Source organism: Anguilla rostrata, chromosome 3, assembly GCF_018555375.3.
Source record: "Anguilla rostrata isolate EN2019 chromosome 3, ASM1855537v3, whole genome shotgun sequence".
In the NCBI taxonomy this organism is placed as follows: domain Eukaryota; kingdom Metazoa; phylum Chordata; class Actinopteri; order Anguilliformes; family Anguillidae; genus Anguilla; species Anguilla rostrata.
In genome coordinates, this window is record NC_057935.1 from 7,403,178 (window position 1) to 7,421,556 (window position 18,379).

At 41.5% G+C, this 18,379-nt stretch overlaps 3 protein-coding genes across 5 annotated transcripts; 2 read left to right on the forward strand and 1 right to left on the reverse strand.

Annotated features, from left to right (window-relative positions):
• The first annotated feature begins 440 nt into the window (after positions 1-440).
• Positions 441-6,565, forward strand: LOC135250015 (ubiquitin thioesterase OTUB1-like). 2 transcript variants are annotated; one of them, XM_064325807.1, is made up of 7 exons: positions 441-595; positions 2,612-2,676; positions 3,175-3,273; positions 3,644-3,762; positions 4,769-4,853; positions 5,369-5,563; positions 5,999-6,565. In XM_064325807.1, the coding sequence occupies exons 1-7, from the start codon at positions 553-555 to the stop codon at positions 6,194-6,196; spliced, it is 804 nt and encodes a 267-aa protein (XP_064181877.1). In that variant the 5' UTR covers positions 441-552; the 3' UTR covers positions 6,197-6,565. The 2 variants fall into 2 exon arrangements, with proteins under 2 accessions (XP_064181877.1, XP_064181878.1); XM_064325808.1 differs by having other exon boundaries at positions 456-595; positions 2,615-2,676.
• Positions 6,566-6,927: 362 nt separating this feature from the next.
• On the forward strand, positions 6,928-9,500 carry cskmt (citrate synthase lysine methyltransferase). Of its 2 annotated transcripts, none has more exons than XM_064325809.1 (2): positions 6,928-7,084; positions 7,405-9,500. In XM_064325809.1, the coding sequence occupies exons 1-2, from the start codon at positions 6,988-6,990 to the stop codon at positions 8,061-8,063; spliced, it is 756 nt and encodes a 251-aa protein (XP_064181879.1). In that variant the 5' UTR covers positions 6,928-6,987; the 3' UTR covers positions 8,064-9,500. The 2 variants fall into 2 exon arrangements, with proteins under 2 accessions (XP_064181879.1, XP_064181880.1); XM_064325810.1 differs by having other exon boundaries at positions 6,932-7,084; positions 7,408-9,500.
• LOC135250017 (ependymin-like) lies at positions 9,152-11,876 on the reverse strand. The gene is made up of 6 exons (XM_064325812.1): positions 11,731-11,876; positions 11,339-11,373; positions 10,667-10,801; positions 10,163-10,349; positions 9,931-10,018; positions 9,152-9,700 (listed from the first exon to the last, which is right to left on the reverse strand). Exons 1-6 carry the CDS (start codon positions 11,870-11,872, stop codon positions 9,568-9,570), a joined length of 720 nt encoding a protein of 239 aa, XP_064181882.1. The 5' UTR covers positions 11,873-11,876; the 3' UTR covers positions 9,152-9,567.
• Between the last annotated feature and the right edge of the window lie 6,503 nt (positions 11,877-18,379).

The following is an 18,379-nucleotide window of genomic DNA, read 5'->3' on the forward strand; positions in this document are numbered from 1 at the left end:
TGAAAGAGGCTTCTGGGAGCCATGATACCCCACACAGGGGGCGATGTGTTGCTCGATTAAATGTCACGCAGATTGGAAGATAAACTGCACTTCCATAATAAAGCCACAAGATGGAACTGAAGTTCTCAGTTTCACATCAATTATTCAGAAGAGGAACCTACCGAAAAGAAAAAAATTCCTGAACTTGTCGAAACGAATGCAAGTCTATATTTGGACTCCCAGGCTAGATAAACGAACATCCCATTTCCAAAATTCTGATGACATAAATGATTTCTTCTACACAATTTAGCTAAGTTATCAAACATAACTAAACTGAAAAGTTAACTTGCAAACTCCGAAAAGGGGCCCCTTTCTGGCATCTAAACATATAGTATTATCCTTTACAACCCGCAAACTACTGGCTACAACAGATTTTCGCACGGAACTACTCAGTTTGATCACTGAACTGTATAAGAATGAGTTTGATTGATAAATCGAGGATAGGTAGGTTTCGTGAACCGGAAGTGGACTGTGTGACGAGGTCAGTGCTTAGGAACTGGACCAGAAATTAAGATGGCGGAGGAACAGCAGGAAACAACACAGGGGGAGATGGAGGGTGAGTGAAAAAACGACCCAAACAGTGGCAAATAGGAGCCCGACGAACGTTACGTTAAAGCACGTTGACAAGTCATCAACAGTGTTTTCTTATTACTTGCTTATGAAGTTAAGTAACTCGATAATCACAGTGTCAAAGACTGAGGCCGATGGAAAATGACTAGCTAGGTAGGTCGCTTACTGCAAGGAATGGATAAGAGACCGACAGAAAAATAGGCATAGGCCAAAGATGGTGAACTGAGGCACACAAAGAAAGAAATGAAACGTCGGTGTAACCTTGGAAAATAGACTATGTATCATATAGTCTTCAATGCATCTGGTGGTATAGATTTGGCATTTTATTTGTCGACCAAAAATCCACCATGATTAATTTACTAGTAATCGGTGGCATAAATGAACCGATTTGGCTAGACTACAGTAGCTTGCTAGCTGGGTCATGCGATCGACACCCCCCAGTGTTGGCTCACAAATTTGATCTTATAGTGATCTGTGAAAGGAGTGTGAAGCTCGCCTAGTATCTACATACCTGCGGATAGGTTAGTCAAAAGACACCGTAATGTTTGAAATGTGACTTTCTTTTAGCTAGCGGTGTTCAGTTCGTCGCATAGCGCGAGAAAATAAATATCGCTGAATATTTTCTAGATAACTAGCTTTGTTATGTTGTGGTACAAATAATGTATTTGCTTGCTACGTTAAGTAAATGATTAAGTACCCGTCGATACAAGCTAACTAACAGTGCTACTACATCGGTAGCTACTAACATTGAAACCCGAGCTTGCAAACTAGCCGGCCATGTTGTTGATTTGGTTCACTTAGAATGTGTGAGCTAACGTTACTCAGTCCACTGGTAAAATGTTGGCTGGTCAGTAAACGTTTGGTTCATTAACATTAGGCGGTTGCAGATCGTCTTTAAATTCCCCCTGCCCTTTCAGGAAATTTGGCTAGATTGCTATCTAGCTAAATTGACTTACTACAAGCTTATCCTGAACTTTAAATGCACGTGGAGTCCAGCTGATTTGCTATTAAAACATTGTAACCTCTTTTGTTTGACAGCAGACCATCATATGCTCTTGACAAGAGAATAAACACATTTTAATTCACGTGTGTGCCTTTGAATTTATATTTTTTATTAACTTTATCTCCCGTTTCCGAAGCACCAGTGGTTAAAAACTCCAGATGTCAGAACTTTTTTAGAGGAGTGCAATTGGAGTGCTATTGTTTCTTTTTTTGTTGCATATCATTTACAGTCCTGTCAGCCGAGAAGCTCCAGTAGATTATTTAACTCTGGTGGTTGTTATCCGATACAGTGTATTTCTCAGTAAGAGTCCTTTAGTTCCTTCACAGGGTGCATTCATTCATCCAGAAAACATCTGGTACTTACTACATTCGTTTCTGTTTTTACAAGCACAGGTTTAATGAAAATGCATAATGCATGGATGCTGGAACTGCATCCTGTGATTGATCCAGGAATTAAAGAATTTGCTTTTCAACACAAGGTGCCTTATTCATGAAGAAATTCACATTGGTTAACTTATTATGTGCACTGTTCTAAGAGCCTGCCCATCAGTCAATCAATTTGATCAATCATGCAAGCAACTCGGTGCCTTTCTAAACTCAATACTAATTACCTGGCGTTGGTTTTTATGTGGTTCATTGAAGTGCCGTGCTTGATTGATCTGCCGAAGTCGTCTCACCTCTGAAACGCCAGTGTAATCAAGAATAAACATTTTTTTCAGTGGAGTTACGGTCCTCAGTTTTCTGGGGTTTTAGTGAATGTGTGTATGTAAGAACTGCTGTCAGCAGTATACGTGTGTTTATTGGAGCTCAGCTTACTGAGTCTTGTCAATGCTGAAATGTTAATGTAATGGAAACCAGTGTGATGTATGTTCTTTTTTATCCATGCTTCATGGATAGATATGTAATATTGCTTCAGTGCTTTCTTCAGCTTCAGAGTGAAGCTAATGGTTGAGTTGGAAGCCTGTTTCCCATGCTCCCCCCTGTCGCTCTTTTTTCCCAGCAGGGGTGAACTTCCTTGCGTACGATGAAGCCATTATGGCTCAACAGGACAGGATTCAGCAAGAGGTGAGAACACAAGCACTTCCTGTTTCACTGCACTTGTGGGGTCTTTTCCGAACCTACAGATCTTTCACTACATGTGCCTGTACCATTTTTCCAGCAGTGGTGAGTTATTTGTTAAATTAACAATGGCCAATATTGGTGACTGACAGTATGTATTCAGATTTTATTTATTTTTGTACTGCGTGTGGTTTCGTGAACAGTAATATGTTCTCACTTCCGTTTTGACATTAAAAGGGGCCTGGTCTTTAAAGTAGCTTTTGCCCACCTCTTTATGTTCTGATGGATTTTATCCACAGTTCTTGTGCTTTAACCCCCTTGCCTTCTCACCACAGGACGAGGAGCACTGTCTTGAAGTCCTCAAGTGTAAAAGCGTAAAGAACACAATTGATTAAATAACCTTCCCTAGGATCAGCAAGTTAACGAGTGCCTGTGATTTTGAGTCGCCTTGTGTTTTTAGTTAATACATGTGTTCGTGCGGTGTGTGTGCGTGTGTGTTTTCAGATCGCCACCAGTAACCCCTTAGTGTCAGACAGACAGGACCTGTCAGTGTTGAAGGAGGAGTATGCACAGGAAGACACTGTATATCAGCTAAAGATAAAGGTGAGCGCATCAACATGCTACATGTGTGTGTACACGTACCACATGCATGTTCCACACACATTTAACACCCACACATGCGATTGGACATTAATTCAGTAGTAAACTGTTGTCATGCCGTCAAGGACGAATGTTTCGATTTCACATACAAGGCACAAGAAATATTAAAATCCACGCCGTTTTGTGTGGTGGATTTTGAAGGAAAAGAACCCAGGTTGTCTGGGGTTTAGCATGGACAAGTCTTTCCCATGTCAGAAATACCGGCAGTGGATTTATTATAAACCATTAGCATGTTTCGCAAAATAAAGTGAGGCGCGTGTGCTTGCGTCACAGCGAGTCACAAGTCACTTAGTGTCCTAATTGTTTCCTGTAGGATTTGCACAAGAAATACTCCTACATCAGGAAGACACGGCCGGACGGTAACTGCTTCTACAGAGCCTTCGGATTCTCCCATTTGGAGTCGCTTCTAGACGACAGCAAGGAGCTTCAGAGGTAATGCTGCTGGAGAATGCGGACCGGAGCATAACCGTCTCTTATTTTGGTAAATGGTAAAATGATAAATGGACTGCATTTATATAGCGCGTTTATCCAAAGCGCTTTACAATTGATGCCTCTCATTCACCCATTCAGACACACACACACACTCCAATGGTGAAAGGCTGCCATGCAAGCTACCAATCAGCTCATTGGGAGAAATTAGTGGTTAGGTGTCTTGCTCAGGGACACGTCGACACACCCAGGGCGGGGGATCGAACCGGCAACCCTCCGACTGCCAGACGACTGCTCTTACCTTCTGAGCTGGGTCAGGATGAAAGAGCGTTTTCTGAGGGATGAAAGAGTTTTCTGAGGGCGCGCTGTTTGTGGTGACAGTGTAGTGGTTATGGGAGCTGGGATTGTGACTCCCAGGGTTTCAGGTTGTTGTGTTTCCCAGGTTGGGTTTGCTGTTGTAACACTGAGGAAAGCAGTTAGCCTGAACTGATTCAGTAAGTGTCCAGGCAGCTTTACAATGGATTATATCAACCAGAATGTAAGCTGTTATGTTTAGAGTGGCTGTTAAGTGCCTAAAATCACTTATTCAGTCATTTAAATTGACAAGTTGTATGGGAAAAGTGGAAGTGCTCGGTGAAAATATTTTTAAAAGATTTGACATCTTCAGATGCAATTATATTTGTCACAAAAGATCACAGATGGAGCAAAAAAAAAAGTCAGTTAGAGGCCTTTCAGAAGAGCCCATTGGCTCATTTGCTGAAGTTATGTCACCATGAGAAGTTGTTGTATGGAAAATGAATTGTGTGGGAAAGCAGCAGAGTCTTAAGTAACCTGCTGCTCTACACAGCTCGTGTCAGGCTGGTAATCTGATTTAGATAGCTGCTGAAGGACAGTAGCACCTCAACACCTCCTGAGGCTCTGTCACTGAAAACAAACACACTCCTGGGAGTGAAGACAGGTGCACTTATCTTACAGGCCTGTTTGTCTCTCCTGTACGGTGGCCCTGTAGGTTCAAAGCGGTTGCGGCCAAAAGCAAACTCGATCTGGTGAATCAGGGGTTCACCGAGTTCACCATCGAAGACTTCCACAACACGGTGAGCTCACGCACGGCACACTGCTATTGGCTCACTCACTGTGGAGTAACACCCCAGGCAGCTCCTGCTTGTGTGTGAGACCCCACATGCCACATGACTTAAAGGGCCAAATGCCTATTTAAAGTACCCCAAATATGTTTTCAAACAGGCATTTTTAAATACATTCTTTACAAATACAGTGTACTGGAACGTGCAGATGTATTTGAAAATGCATTTAGGAAAAGTACGGTTTAGTGACCGAGAGACAGGGACACAAGTTGGAACCTGTCACGCGACACTGGTGAACTATTGGTGAGGTTGCTTTCATTGTTAATGAATATCCACTCGCATGAGTGGAAATATGTATCATTTAAATTGCTCAGGATAAGAATATCCATGAAGAAAATTGGTAATCTCTGTGATATCAATGTACTGCTTGTGGTGGACATGAAAGAAGCGCCGCTGGCGATGTCTTCCTCCCTATCTCTCCCTGTCCTCCTGACTGCGGGTTCTCCGGTCCGCTCCTCGCTCCGCAGTTCATGGACCTGATCGAGCTGTGCGAGAAGCAGCCGTCCCTGGGCGAGCTCCTGGGCTCCTTTAACGACCAGAGCGTGTCGGACTACGTGGTGGTGTACCTGCGGCTGCTGACGTCCGGCTACCTGCAGCGCGAGCACGGCTTCTTCCAGCACTTCATCGAGGGCGGCCGCTCCGTCAAGGAGTTCTGCCAGCAGGTGAGGACGTGTTCTGCCAAACGTTCCCGGGAAGTCCCCGGTTACAGTGACCGCTGCGACCGATAAAATGCCCGTCTGGTGACCGTTGTGTGGTTATGGCTGTACTACAGCTACGCTTTTCCGGTACTCGGTTAGAAGATTGCTCAGCCACACAGTACCCATGCGTATAATATAGACAGCTGAGCTGAAAGCTGGGTATATTTGGAAAACATTTCAGAGTAAAACTGCACCAGTGGCATAAGCGGTCATTACATTACATTATTTATTTGGCAGGCGCTTTTATCCAACGGTCAATAGCAGTGGGGAGTTTCAGAGCCGTTATAGGTTCTGTGCGGCGCTAGCCTTGTGGTGGAAATGGTATAGGCAGTGTGTCTCCCAGTCCACAACAGAACGTCTCTCTGTCTCTCTCTGCCTCCCCCCCCCCGCCCCCGACAGGAGGTGGAGCCCATGTCAAAAGAGAGCGACCACATCCACATCATCGCCTTGGCGCAGGCCCTGAACGTCTCCATTCTGGTGGAGTACATGGACAGGGGCGAGGGCGGCACGGTCAACCACCACGTCTTCCCAGAAGGCAGCGAGCCGCGCATATTCCTCCTGTATAGGCCGGGCCATTACGACATCTTGTACAAATAGCCGCTGCTCGGCCGGTCGCCTACTACTGCTCCTATCCTGTTTTTCAATACGCAAAGCGTTTATGAGGATACATACATCTGTGTACAAATAAAAAAAGACAGTATGGTATTTAAAAAAAGAAACGCACCGCATACATTTCCCTGGAACCCCATATTGCCCCCTGCCCCCTCCCCAAAAGAAAAAAAAAAAAATTTAAACAATAAAAATGTTTAAAAAAAAGAATAGAAGTGACTCCAGGCGTTTAGAGTTGTACAGTTTTTTGTTGATGTTTTTTGTGGTTGTAAATGGTATTGATTTTTTTTTTTTTGTTTGTTTCTTTTTCCTTTGTTACACTACGGTTCATGTTTTATTAAAAGGATTTAAATCATATCTGGAAAATGTGGACATTTTCTTTGTTGTCCTCTTGTGCATGTGTGTCCCTTACAGATATAGTCTAGTTAAGCAAACTTTTTTTTTGTTGCCTGAATTCAGTCAAAATATGTTCTATACTTTGACTTGCAGTTAAGTGCATGTCTCCTCCATGTCTTTAATATAGACATGAAAATTATTTTTTCACGTGTCACTGTACAGCACGCAATGCGTTCAAATGGAATGTTTTTCAACTGAATTGATTGCTTCTGTTTGCATTGCAAAGCACCATAAAAGCATCAGAAACTGCTCTGAAATTAAAGAGGCGAAAAGTACGTACGTAACGACACTAAGCAAAGGACGTAACAACGTCGCTGAATAAGAAACTGAAAGTGACGTGAACGTTACCACCGTCAGGTTAGTTCGGTCTGGTGAATGGAAGCATGGCGGTAATTGCTAGCAGACGGTCACCTACAAGATTACTGACCTCAGTGAGATCCGTCCTTTCAGGGGCATTTCGACAGCACAGCAGTCTGACAAGTATGTTAACTGTTGTGAGGTTGCATGCAATAGCTTATTTCTGAGTTGTCTAACAAAACTGTTATATCATATGTTATCCTACCCGGGCTACTAAGCTAGCTAGCAGACTCCTGCGGCTACTTAATGCAAAATAACTAAAGCTAGTTTCCGCTGTTGTACTCGGTTGGTTTGTGGCGATAACGTTAACTAGATATTGCAATAAATATGCGGACGTGGTAATCTGTTATATATTTTAAAGTTTCACTTGAAATTAGCCGGTACCCAAAGTATTACGAGCACAAAGTCATTTTGTTGACATATATTATGCGTCTTGGCTGCAGCAGACCTCATAGAAAACATGGACAAGAAGGAGACGTGGGACAGGTTTTACCGGGAGAACAACGTGAAGAGGGATTTCAAGAACTTTGAATGGTTCTTCGGCTTTGACAGTGTCCAGGACTTCATCTTGCCGCTACTGCGGCCACAGCCCAGCTGCGCCACCATACGACGCGTTTTGGACCTAGGCTGCGGTACCTCGGCGCTGGGACCCGGCATCTACAAGCACTCCCAATGGCCGGTTCACGTCACGTGCGCCGACATCTCTCCAGTCGCCGTGCAGCTGTTGCAGGAACAGGCGAATAGCAAACCCATTCAACCCGGAAACCCATCCTCCAGACTGACGTTCCTAGAACTGGACTGCTGCCGGCTCCAGGCCAGGTTTGGAGAGCAGAGCGTGGACGTAATCGTCGACAAAGGCACGACTGACGCCCTGTTGCGATCAAGGGAAGGACAGCCGAAGGCGGGCTTGGTCCTGAAGCAGTGCCTTGGTGTGCTACGGCAGTCGGGGTGTCTGCTCCAGTTTTCCGACGAGGACCCTGACGCTAGGGTGCTGTGGTTGGAGAGGGAGAGTGGGCTGGTAGCAAGGGTCGGAGTGCAGGAAGTTGGGACTTTAAGAGGAGTTTGTTACTACTGCTATATGATAACCCCATGTGCACCTTGACACCTTAATGCCCACCTTGAGCTTGGGTGCCAGATTTGCCTGTGACATGCATTTATCCAAAATGATGAGATGTAGACCTACTGAAGGGGTGAACAAACACTGTTTAATAGTCAACTATAATGGAGCACACATGCAAATCACCTAATTTAAGCAATAAAGACCTTTTGTGTTTTAAGGTCCGTGAGTACGTATTTTTGTATTTAGAGAACTTACCGAGCAAATGCCCAGTATTTAGATCAAGGGGATCAGGGGATTCCTGTCATGAGGTGTTGCTTTCTTGGTATGTTTTGTGCATGAAAATCAAAACAGGATTTCTTTCTTTACTGCAGAAAATATTTTAATGCTCATTGTTATTACATTTAGCATTTTTAAAAATCATCCTTAATGGGTACAACTCCATAAGCACAAAGAAGGAGGCTGTCAGTGGCATCTGTGAACTTATATTAACGATCCTGGAGTCAGTTTATTGTGCTGACACTATCCTGTTAGGCCAATTTTTTTTTTTTTTTTTCATCAGAACCGCCCCTCCCCGCTCCCCTGGTGACAGTACAGCCAATTACATGCTGCCATGCAGGGCTGTTGGACATCGGAACAACCAGGATTCGATAATGCTGTTCATGAATTTGAATATTCATGATTCTCATGAAATCCAAAGGAAGTGTTTTGAGGAGGGGCAAAACTAAGGAGGGATAGCAAGGAAAGCTTTCCTGGACAATGGGCACTAGTGGGTCCAGGGGGCCCCTAGAGGTGGGGTGTATGTGTGAGTGCACATACACTCACACATAGTGGAGGGCAGGGGCAGGGGCGGTTGGGGTTCTTCTTTCTCATATGTTTTTCCACAAATTATTTTTAGATCCTTCCCTGGTTTCCAGAATAACAAATTGCTGATGCTGTTTGTTCAAACCTATCACAGCGACTTCATGATAAAACTGTTGTGTGATGGACAGTTGAGGAAATCCATCCATGAATTTGAATGGATTTCAGAAGTTTAAAAAAATAAAATAATTCTTAAGTTAAGATACACAGTTAAGATACTTGTAATTGATCAGTAATGGTTCCATAGATTGGTACAACACAAAACTCAGGAATTTTTTTTAACTTGGTGTTTATTTTATATTTTTATTTCAGTGGGAGTAGGCCTACAATCAGTTTGTGTGTTTAAGAATCGCAAATGATTAAGAAACATCACCTAACCAGTAGTTTCTGTTGCTCTTCTGATTCGCATTAGGAAATACTGAACTGTCAATCAAAAAGCAGTTGTGCTTTTACTGAACTCTCGAATTTCAGAAAAAACCATTCGCTTGTGGAACAGCAGTCCTAAAAGTCGAGAAGCGGCAGATATAGTAAACTAGAACAACAAAATATATCAAAATCATATTAAAAAGAAGAAACCGTCTGAAAGAATGGATACATTCCAATGACAGAACCAGTTAAAACTTAAGTTGAACCAGTTAAAACATAAGAAAAAATTAAGTTGAGCCTTGAAGATTTAATGCTTCATTGCCTACTCTTGCATTAGGTCTTTGTCAAGTATGGCATCAAATACGTTGGTTGTTCCCTCCAGCGGAGCGTATTTGCAGAACGCGGGCGGGAAAAAGACTTGGGGGTCGTCAATGCCGAGCAGAATGTTGAAAAAGCTGGAAATTCAAATAAAACCGCTTATTAGCCATGTACGAAATAGCAAGACATACAGACCAGCACCACAGGCTTGCTTAACTTTCTCTGTTTTTTTAAGCTCAGAAATAAGACGTAGCGAAAGCCAGTGGATGTATTCTAACCTGATGACTGACAGATACTTGTGTCTAGTGAGCTTTAATTCCTCATCTGACTTAGAGTGGCAGACCAAAGCACACACTCCCAAACTGACCTGAGCATTGTCCATCCTGTCTCCTCCTTGTGGTACATAGCGCTGACGGGAAGGCAACCGATACCAGTGAAGACGGCCATGTATGTGCCTGTGGGAGCACGGATACAGACAGACAGACACCCAGACAGACTTGCGGTCAGACACAGAGACAGAAGCTCCGCGAAGGCTAGCGTTACTGCGGCACCCTGCCGTCCCTGTCCGTTCTCGCTGGCACCGCGCGCGTCTCCCTTACCGTTTTTCTCTGCGTCATGTCCAACCCAGGTGTTCACCAGCAGACCCTGTCCGAAAGCAGAAGCGGTGCCGACTACGACCTGTCCCACGAGTGTGGCGTCACGTGGCACCTCCATCGGCTGAAATTCCGAGCTCAGCGCCTTCTTCTTGCAGCTGAATCTCAGCCAGTCGATTTGGTACAAGACGCGCTTTTAAAAGGAAAGTTCTCGCTCTGGGATCAGTTGGTATCGCATCGACATTCTCCAGGTTGAACGCTGAACAGTTGTGTAGGTTTCACTGCACAGCGTACACTTTAAAATGTCTTGTGATTTGTTTTTTCCAGGATTACCAATGAATTTGAACATCAAAATACACTAAGCTTGCCGTGCAGTTTAAACATACAAGCAAAAAAAAATTTTTTTTTTAAACATTAGTTAATTGACAGTCAAAGAGTGGCAATTCAGTGTACTTTCTTGCAAAGAAAACACAACCACGTGTGTCTCGCTGTCTGTGTCATCAGTGTTACCTCATTGAAGAGCACCAGCAGGTCAACGGTCGTTGTTCTATTTTCGTACGTCCGCATCTGAGAGAATCGCACCTTCTGCCCCAGTGCATCGTACCTGTATTTCCCGTAAGTCGCTAAATTTCCTTTGCCATCCATCTGCACGACAAAGAGGATGAGGTTGCAGGTTTGATTCCCAACTAGGACACTGCCATTGTACCCGTCAGCAAGGCGCTTAACCTGAATTTGCTTCAGTATATATCCTGCTGCATGAATGAATAATGTGTAAAAAAAAATAATAATAAGAATAAAAATTCTGAAGTTGCTTTAGCCGCTCTGGATAAGAGCATTTGCTAAATGTCAGCAATGATGTTGTCACCATGGTTGGAATAAGTTCTGAATTTATTTCAGAATTGCTGATTTGCTGAATTGCTGAGCCAGTTCGGGTCTTGAATTTGACTGACTTTGAATATAAGGACATGTAACTGAATTTATTTAATTTTTAATTAAATGTATTCTGATTTATTTCCTGTAATTTTCATAGTGATACACTGTTTCAAATTTTACCTTACAGTATATAAATGGCTACTGTTTTCTCGGTAAGGAATGTATACTGTTGATCCACATGCCTTGTGGAGATATTACACAGTGTGCCCATGTGCTGGGCATTGGGAAAAAAATGCACCCAAAACTTACCGAACTGAAGCTTCCAACCTGAAGAGCTGGGGAGGCTAAATTTTTGATGAGAAACAGTATTTGTTAGGTTTGAATGAGTCATTTCTCTGTATGTAAAAAATATTCTCATTTTAAATCACAGCCAAAAGAGTGCCCCCCAAATACAGCACATTGTTCTGTGCATGTCATGAACACCAATGAAAGTATCTAAGCTGACCTAGTTAAATCATTAGCAACTAATAAAGCAATGCAACTTGTAACTGCATTTACAGATATCCTATTATAGACGTATCATTTTGCTGACCCCGTCTGTTCTTCCGATAAGCACATTTTCATTTCAGTCAGTTTCATGGAGAAATCCCGCAAAAGGCCAGTTATTGTTACGCTGTTAAAGGGATCAGTGCGTTTCTCACCGCAAGGACGAGGTTTCTGAGCCCAGCTGCTCCCAGCCAGGCAGAGACAGAGGAGAGCCAGTGCGAGTGCCTGCATAGTGTCGGACAGCCGGAGACAGACCCACTCGTGAGAAGGCCGACGGTGCTCTGATGCTCCTCTCATTCAGACCCGTGCTTATATGTGCTCCAGAGCTGCAGGTCGAGCCAGATCCAGAAATCCAGTTCCAGGTTTTCCTTTTTCTTTTTTCTTTTTTTCTATACCAGTAGGTTTTTTCTCCGTTGTGCAAGAGCTCTTATTTATTGTACTGTAAAGTGAGAGGTGCTAAAGGAAGAATGCAGCGATGAACTTTACAAACTCTGGGTCAAGATCTGTGGATGATTGTGGGAGGCGTTGAAAAAATTAATGAAAAATATTCATCCACACCATTTCCAGAGACATTTACACTTATCAGACCAGGTTGTATACCTGGTAAAGTAGGATCCCAGAAAACATATTCACTCGTGGAGTGGCTCTGAGATGTGGAAGGTATATAAGGTTGCATATCACAACTTTTAGGCCCATACAAGCATTTGTTGCAAACGCTAGGAGAAGCTGTATGTACAGTACTTAAACATTTTTTTAAAAGTAAGGGTTCCAAATCCGTTCAGACAGGGGACTTCAGTTCATGTTCAGGGGCGACATAGCTCAGGAGGTAAGAGCGGTTGTCTGGCAGTCGGAGGGTTGCTGGTTCAAACCCCGCCCTGGGCGTGTTGAAGTGTCCCTGAGCAAGAAACCTAACCCCTAACTGCTCTGGTGAATGAGAGGCATCAATTGAAAAGCGCTTTGGATAAAAGCACTATATAAATGCAGTTCATTTACCATTTACCATGTTAATGTGAGAAAAGAAAACAGGGGGTGAGGTGTGTGTGCAGTCCACCCGGGCTGCTCTTGAACAACTGCATGGACACTGGACAGGGGTTCGATTCCCACCCTGACACCTTCTCAGCTGTGGGCCTTCTCTGTGTGTTACATTTCAGCTTTCTACCTGCCTGAATAAAGCAAAGAGTGCACAAGGTGAAATAGAGATGATGTGAACATGGAATATTGCTGAGTGACAAGAATAATTACTTAAATATTATATGTATAACCTACAGAAAAGCCTGAGAAATTTTTATCTTTTTCCAGCTGAGCAAAACTGAAAATAACACATGAAGGTCAGGATGTGTGTTCATATAGAACTGTTGGTTCAGACACCTCCCCTCCTTATCTAAAGCCTCATAAGAAATGCCAACATATAAAATGTACTATAAAAAAGAAAGACACCCTATCAATTAAAGTCGTGAGGAAAATAACATCTTAGACTGACTAGTGGAATCAGCTCAAGCAATCAACCCAAGCATTCAACCTAGTATGTTTAACAGGCTGATAACAGACACTTTGGAAACTACAGGATGCTGATACCCACATTTTTGTCCCTTATGGACTTATGTAAACACTGTTACTGTTGTGTTAACACATGCCAATTTGGTAGTGCTTCCTTTTACAGTCTCCTAAGTACAACGTATTTACTAGGTAAATATGGTAAATATATATACTGTATATATATTTATTAATTTGAAAATTAGAATTAATTATTGGGAAATTTAACCACTGGTTAAAAAGGTAAATACCAAGAAAATAAACCTTAAATACTGATAAATACCTCCACTATTACATATCAATTCAAGTGACAGCCTTGCATTTATCAAAGGTTAAGTTTGGTTATAACCGGGGATAAATTGTGTACTTCCTAGGAATTTAGATAATGTTTTATATTAGAAGGTAAGTATAGTCTTATTTTTCAAGGAAGTACACAATTACACTCAGCCTACAACCAACCTAAAGTATTTCAGTTATAGTTTCTCAGTATTTAACTTTTTTTTTCTTCTTTTTTTTACCAGTGATAATTACCCAGTTATGAGCTATTCCTACCACACATTTACCTGGTAAATACCTAGTACTTAGAGGACTGTAAAAGGAAATGTTACCAACAATTTTACAGTGAGAAAACGAACCATTAGTAAAAAATTGTGGCCCCATTATTCCTTCCTCATAAGCAGTCATGTTAAAACTAGGTGTCCCAAGCCTTGACCGTATGTTTTTAGTTATGACAATTTGAGACTGTTGTGGTGTGCTGTCTGTGTGTGCGCATGTGTGAATGTGAGTGCGACTGTGTTACTGTGTCTGCGAGTGTTCAAGTGCGACTGTGTTTTATTTCGGCTGAATGTGTGTGCATGTGTGTGTTTGTCAGCGAGGGTGTGCATGTGGTACACTGACATTATCATCTATGTCATAATATAATACAATATAATATAATGACTACAGTGCGGAAGAGCAGAACCACCTCAACACATTCACGCACAAATACAAACTAGTACACAGAATAGAGACAATTACAAAGACTTCAGGCCACATGAACCACTTATATTATATTATATTATATTATATTATATTATATTATATTATATTATATTATATTTTATATAAATTTTTATCACATGAACAGGGCAAGCACAGAGGGCTAGCTGACAGGAAACACCCGTTCTTGTGTATATATTTGTAGTCAATTTTTAAATGTAATCATGACAATTTTCATAGAATTGGTGTCATTGATTATCAGCAGAGTATGTGAGATTATCCATGTGTTTCTGTGTGCAGTTTCTTTCCAGGAACTAGCAGGTAAAACCAGGAATGGAAAAGACTGGAGTCTGTCACATGCTGTACTGATAAGATATCAGGGGTGCCTCACTTGTGATGGAAAATCTATCATTCGCTCATTCACAATCACCACATGCTCTTTAAATGTAACAAAATTTTGTGATACGAGCACAGATGAATTTTACTACATTTTGAAATGTGAATAATATCAATTTGCTGGGCCATATGCTAGGATAGGTATATTGTGTATGGTGAATATATGTTTTTTTTTTTTGTACAGGACACAGCAATGAGCTAGTTGTCACTCTGTAAAGCTTTCTTTTAGTAATATGTCAGAATTACAGGAACCCTGTATGTAATAGACAGATTTATTATTATACAATAACATGACTTCCCGTTCCATACACTTGGGACACAATTTTATGAATTGCGACACAGTGGAGAACATCACAGTGTGACATAATGATGTACATGCTCTCGCCTCTCAATATGATTCTGCCATCTACTGGATATATTTAGGCATTGAGGCAGGACTGCAAACTGTGGCAAGGCCTGCCGTAATGCTGGGTTCGTGGCAGACAAAAATGGGGCATAGTATTTTTTAAACGTTGCCATCTAGTGACTAGAAACTGCAACTTCAATTTATTGACTGCAAGCAGAGGATGAAGTCGAAGGGGGAGGTTTTGGCTACATTAACGTGACAGAAAACTCAGACCTTTTTTTTAAAAAAAATTATATCCATCGTGCATATGCTGCAGCTCCACTGGAGTTGCCTGCATTTTTGTGGTTTGATTTCCTCCCCTAATTTATCCATTTGGATGAAGTGATCGAGTAAATACTCACGTGCAAATGTTCAAATGCCTTCACTATAGTAGTTACCTTATAGCTCCCCTTCGATCTCCTTAAAGGCCTTTTGCTTGATCTACTTCATTTATTTGGATATAAATAAAGCTGAAAACCAGAACTAGCGACACTTTGTTTATAGTTAAATACTATTAGTAAAATGGTCTAGTGTGTTGGTCTCTCCGCTAGGCACCCAGCCAGGCAGCCAGCCAATTAAAATCAGTGTGTGCAGGCCAAACACCTGGGATGGTTATTCAAAACTCTCTACTGTTGAGCTGCTTGCACAAAATGGGATGGATCACACCTTTACACAACTTACATCCTGGTTTTGTTCCGTGATATTTCCTCGCATTTAATGCACCAGTATAAACCTCAGTCCCTCTGGCACCTATTGAGAGAACGCGTATTTCATGCGGAATTTATGGACGCTCGGGAAATGACCACAACCGCAGCAGAGAGCAGAGACGGCATAAATCTCCGCAGATGTATCCGACTGATAGAGCCGTTAATCTTAATTAGTATTAAACAGCAAGGTATTCACAGTCCGTTTGCTTTTGGTGGGCTGGGGGGGCGAGAGTGGGGGTTGATGCTGGCGGTTTGAGGTCAGCAGAACGCGGAGTCTGCAGTCTTGGCGATATCGGGCTCCTTGCGCGATCTTGTCCGCACGCCCGGCTGCCCTTTAAGACAATATTTATGACCACCCCTCCCCCATCCCCCTTTACCAAATTGCTCTTTAAGCAGACTCGGCTCTATCTGTCCCGTACTTTTTAATGTGTGGCATCAGCCTTTTGCTCCGCGCGTTAACACCCGGTCACGCTGCCACGCCTTCTCAAGGGCACGGAGGAACCAGTTCGCCATAAAATTGAGGGCCCAAAACCCACATCCCTGAGTGCACAAAAAAACCTGGGATAGAACCGATAAAAGGGTAAGAAAAAGACCGTATTAATGAGCAATGGCTGCAGCGATAGCAACGGCCAATTTGACTTCAGTGAAACATGGAGAGGATAATCATTCAGGAAATTCACTACGTGTGTGAGAAAACAGATGTGTAGTGTGGAAGTGTGTTGGTTTACCATTTTAACCATTTCTGCAGAAGATTTCACATCATTTGCAGGTATGTGGGAGACTCTCTTAAACACAAGAGATGTTCAAAGCTTGCAGTCTCAACTCAAACTGTTGTTATTTTTCGTTCAGTTCAGAAAGCCCCCCTTCATTATTGAGCGAGCACATGGTCTCCTCTATTACTCTACAATCATGTGCGGACCATGACATGAGCTGTTAGCCATTTTGGACATTTACTTTACCTTTTACTTTTAAGTCATTTGTTAAAGTGACGCATTTAACTAGAAACATATCTGAGAATCTTTACTTTCTGACAAGGAAGCGCCATGTCACAGCAGCAAAAATAAATAAATAAAAAGTCCTGCAGATGGCGCTGTTACTGTCAATACAGCTTCTCTTCTGTGGGCTGATATCCTGCCCACCCCAAGATCTCAGATGCTGAATACACGCAGAAATCTTAGTTTGGATGAGTCTCAAGAAACAGCATGGTGACAGTTGTGTGTTCCTATATAATTTCATATAATATATAATATTCCATCTTCTGGAAAAACTGAAATGAATAAGCTCTCCTTTATGACATCAGCAATGAGCCATAACGATGAGTGCAATTAGCAGAGATGGCCCCAGGGAGTTTTTGTGGCCCTAAACAGGAATGCCATTGTGGCCCCAAAGTGCTCCAAAATATATCACACAATTTAATTGTTTGGCCCTAAACATATTAGATTTTAGAGAGAGGTGAGCAGTCAAATCAATAATGTCACATACATTCGTACCACATAATACTGCCTGCGAACTAATTAATCAGTGTTTATAGTGATTTTAATGATGCTATTCATTCACAGGGGTGTAATTTTAGTAATTACCTAGATATCAGAAAGGCACACAATGATTTAAAAAAAAACTACAACACAAGGAGAGCTGTTCATTTCATGGATTTTTATAGTTTATAGTTTTATAGTTGCACAGATCTGAGTCTTAACAGGACCCAACAATATAGCCTTAGGAATTTTTTTTTCTTCAGTTAATTTGTATTTATTTATATAATCAGAAATGACTTCCAAAATATTTTTCGTATTTCTTTTGTTGAAGTCATGATAATTAAAAAAGTTCTTCACCTATTTCTATAGAGCAGCCACATATTTGAGATTGCTACTTTGGTTAGAAGTAGGGTTAGGGTTAGAGCTAATGTTAGGGTTCGTTTTAGAAAATGATGTTAGGGTATGTGCAAGATTTGGTTTAAGTTGAGGAAATAGGGAAAGGCTTATTGAAAAGATTAGTCCTACATTTGGAGGACCACAGATTTTTCCTAAGAGTCTTATTACCGACAAAAAGTCAGTCATTCTAAATTATAAATATGTATTTTTTCATTCAGATGGACTGGAAATATTATTGAACAACCACAGTGAAATTATTATATAAAAACATATCTGGAGACATTTATGAGGAAAAATATTTCACAAAAAGGCTGCAAAATATCTGCAAAATGTCTTATGCCCAAAACCTGACTGATTAAAAAATTCTAAATATGTATTTTCTTTCATTGAGATGGATGGGAAATAATTTTTTCAATGACCAGGTGACAAGAATAAAAAGGTGTTTGGGGATAATTATGAAGAACAGTCTGTTTCTTGGGAAAACAGCAAAAAACATATGACTTATGACCTTATGACCAAAAACTGATGAATTCAATGACCCTGAATATGTATTTTTTGGATAGGAACTCATGATAATTCAACAACCACAGAGGAATAATGGAGTGAAATTGAGTTTGGAGATATTTATGATGGGAAAGTTTGTTTCTCTTTCACAAGAGCAAAAAACAAAAGACTTATGCAAAAAAGGCAAAAATTCTAATGGATGGATGGGATATCGTGTTTATTCAACAACTATGGTGAAATTATAAAGTAAAAATGTATTTGGAGATATTTATGAGGAAAAGTCTGTTTCAGTGGGAAACTGCAAACACAGAAGACTATATTCTTATGTTGAAATTTCAACAAAAATTCTAATATATATATATATATATATATATATATTATATATATTCAGGAGGATGGGAAATTATGTTTATTCACAACCAGATGCAAT

Bases quoted from the DNA above. Each gene is read 5' to 3' on its own strand.
- LOC135250015 (XM_064325807.1), top strand. From the start codon at position 553: ATGGCGGAGGAACAGCAGGAAACAACACAGGGGGAGATGGAGG. The intron at 2,677-3,174 runs GTGAGAACACAA...GTGTGTTTTCAG, and splicing joins AGGACAGGATTCAGCAAGAG to ATCGCCACCAGTAACCCCTT. The intron at 3,274-3,643 runs GTGAGCGCATCA...TGTTTCCTGTAG, and splicing joins TATATCAGCTAAAGATAAAG to GATTTGCACAAGAAATACTC.
- cskmt (XM_064325809.1), top strand. From the start codon at position 6,988: ATGGCGGTAATTGCTAGCAGACGGTCACCTACAAGATTACTGACCTCA. The intron at 7,085-7,404 runs GTATGTTAACTG...TCTTGGCTGCAG, and splicing joins ACAGCACAGCAGTCTGACAA to CAGACCTCATAGAAAACATG.
- LOC135250017 (XM_064325812.1), bottom strand. From the start codon at position 11,872: ATGAGAGGAGCATCAGAGCACCGTCGGCCTTCTCACGAGTGGGTCTGT. The intron at 10,350-10,666 runs GTAACACTGATG...TCCTTTTAAAAG, and splicing joins TGCTGGTGCTCTTCAATGAG to CGCGTCTTGTACCAAATCGA. The intron at 10,019-10,162 runs GTAAGGGAGACG...GTGCTCCCACAG, and splicing joins ACATGACGCAGAGAAAAACG to GCACATACATGGCCGTCTTC.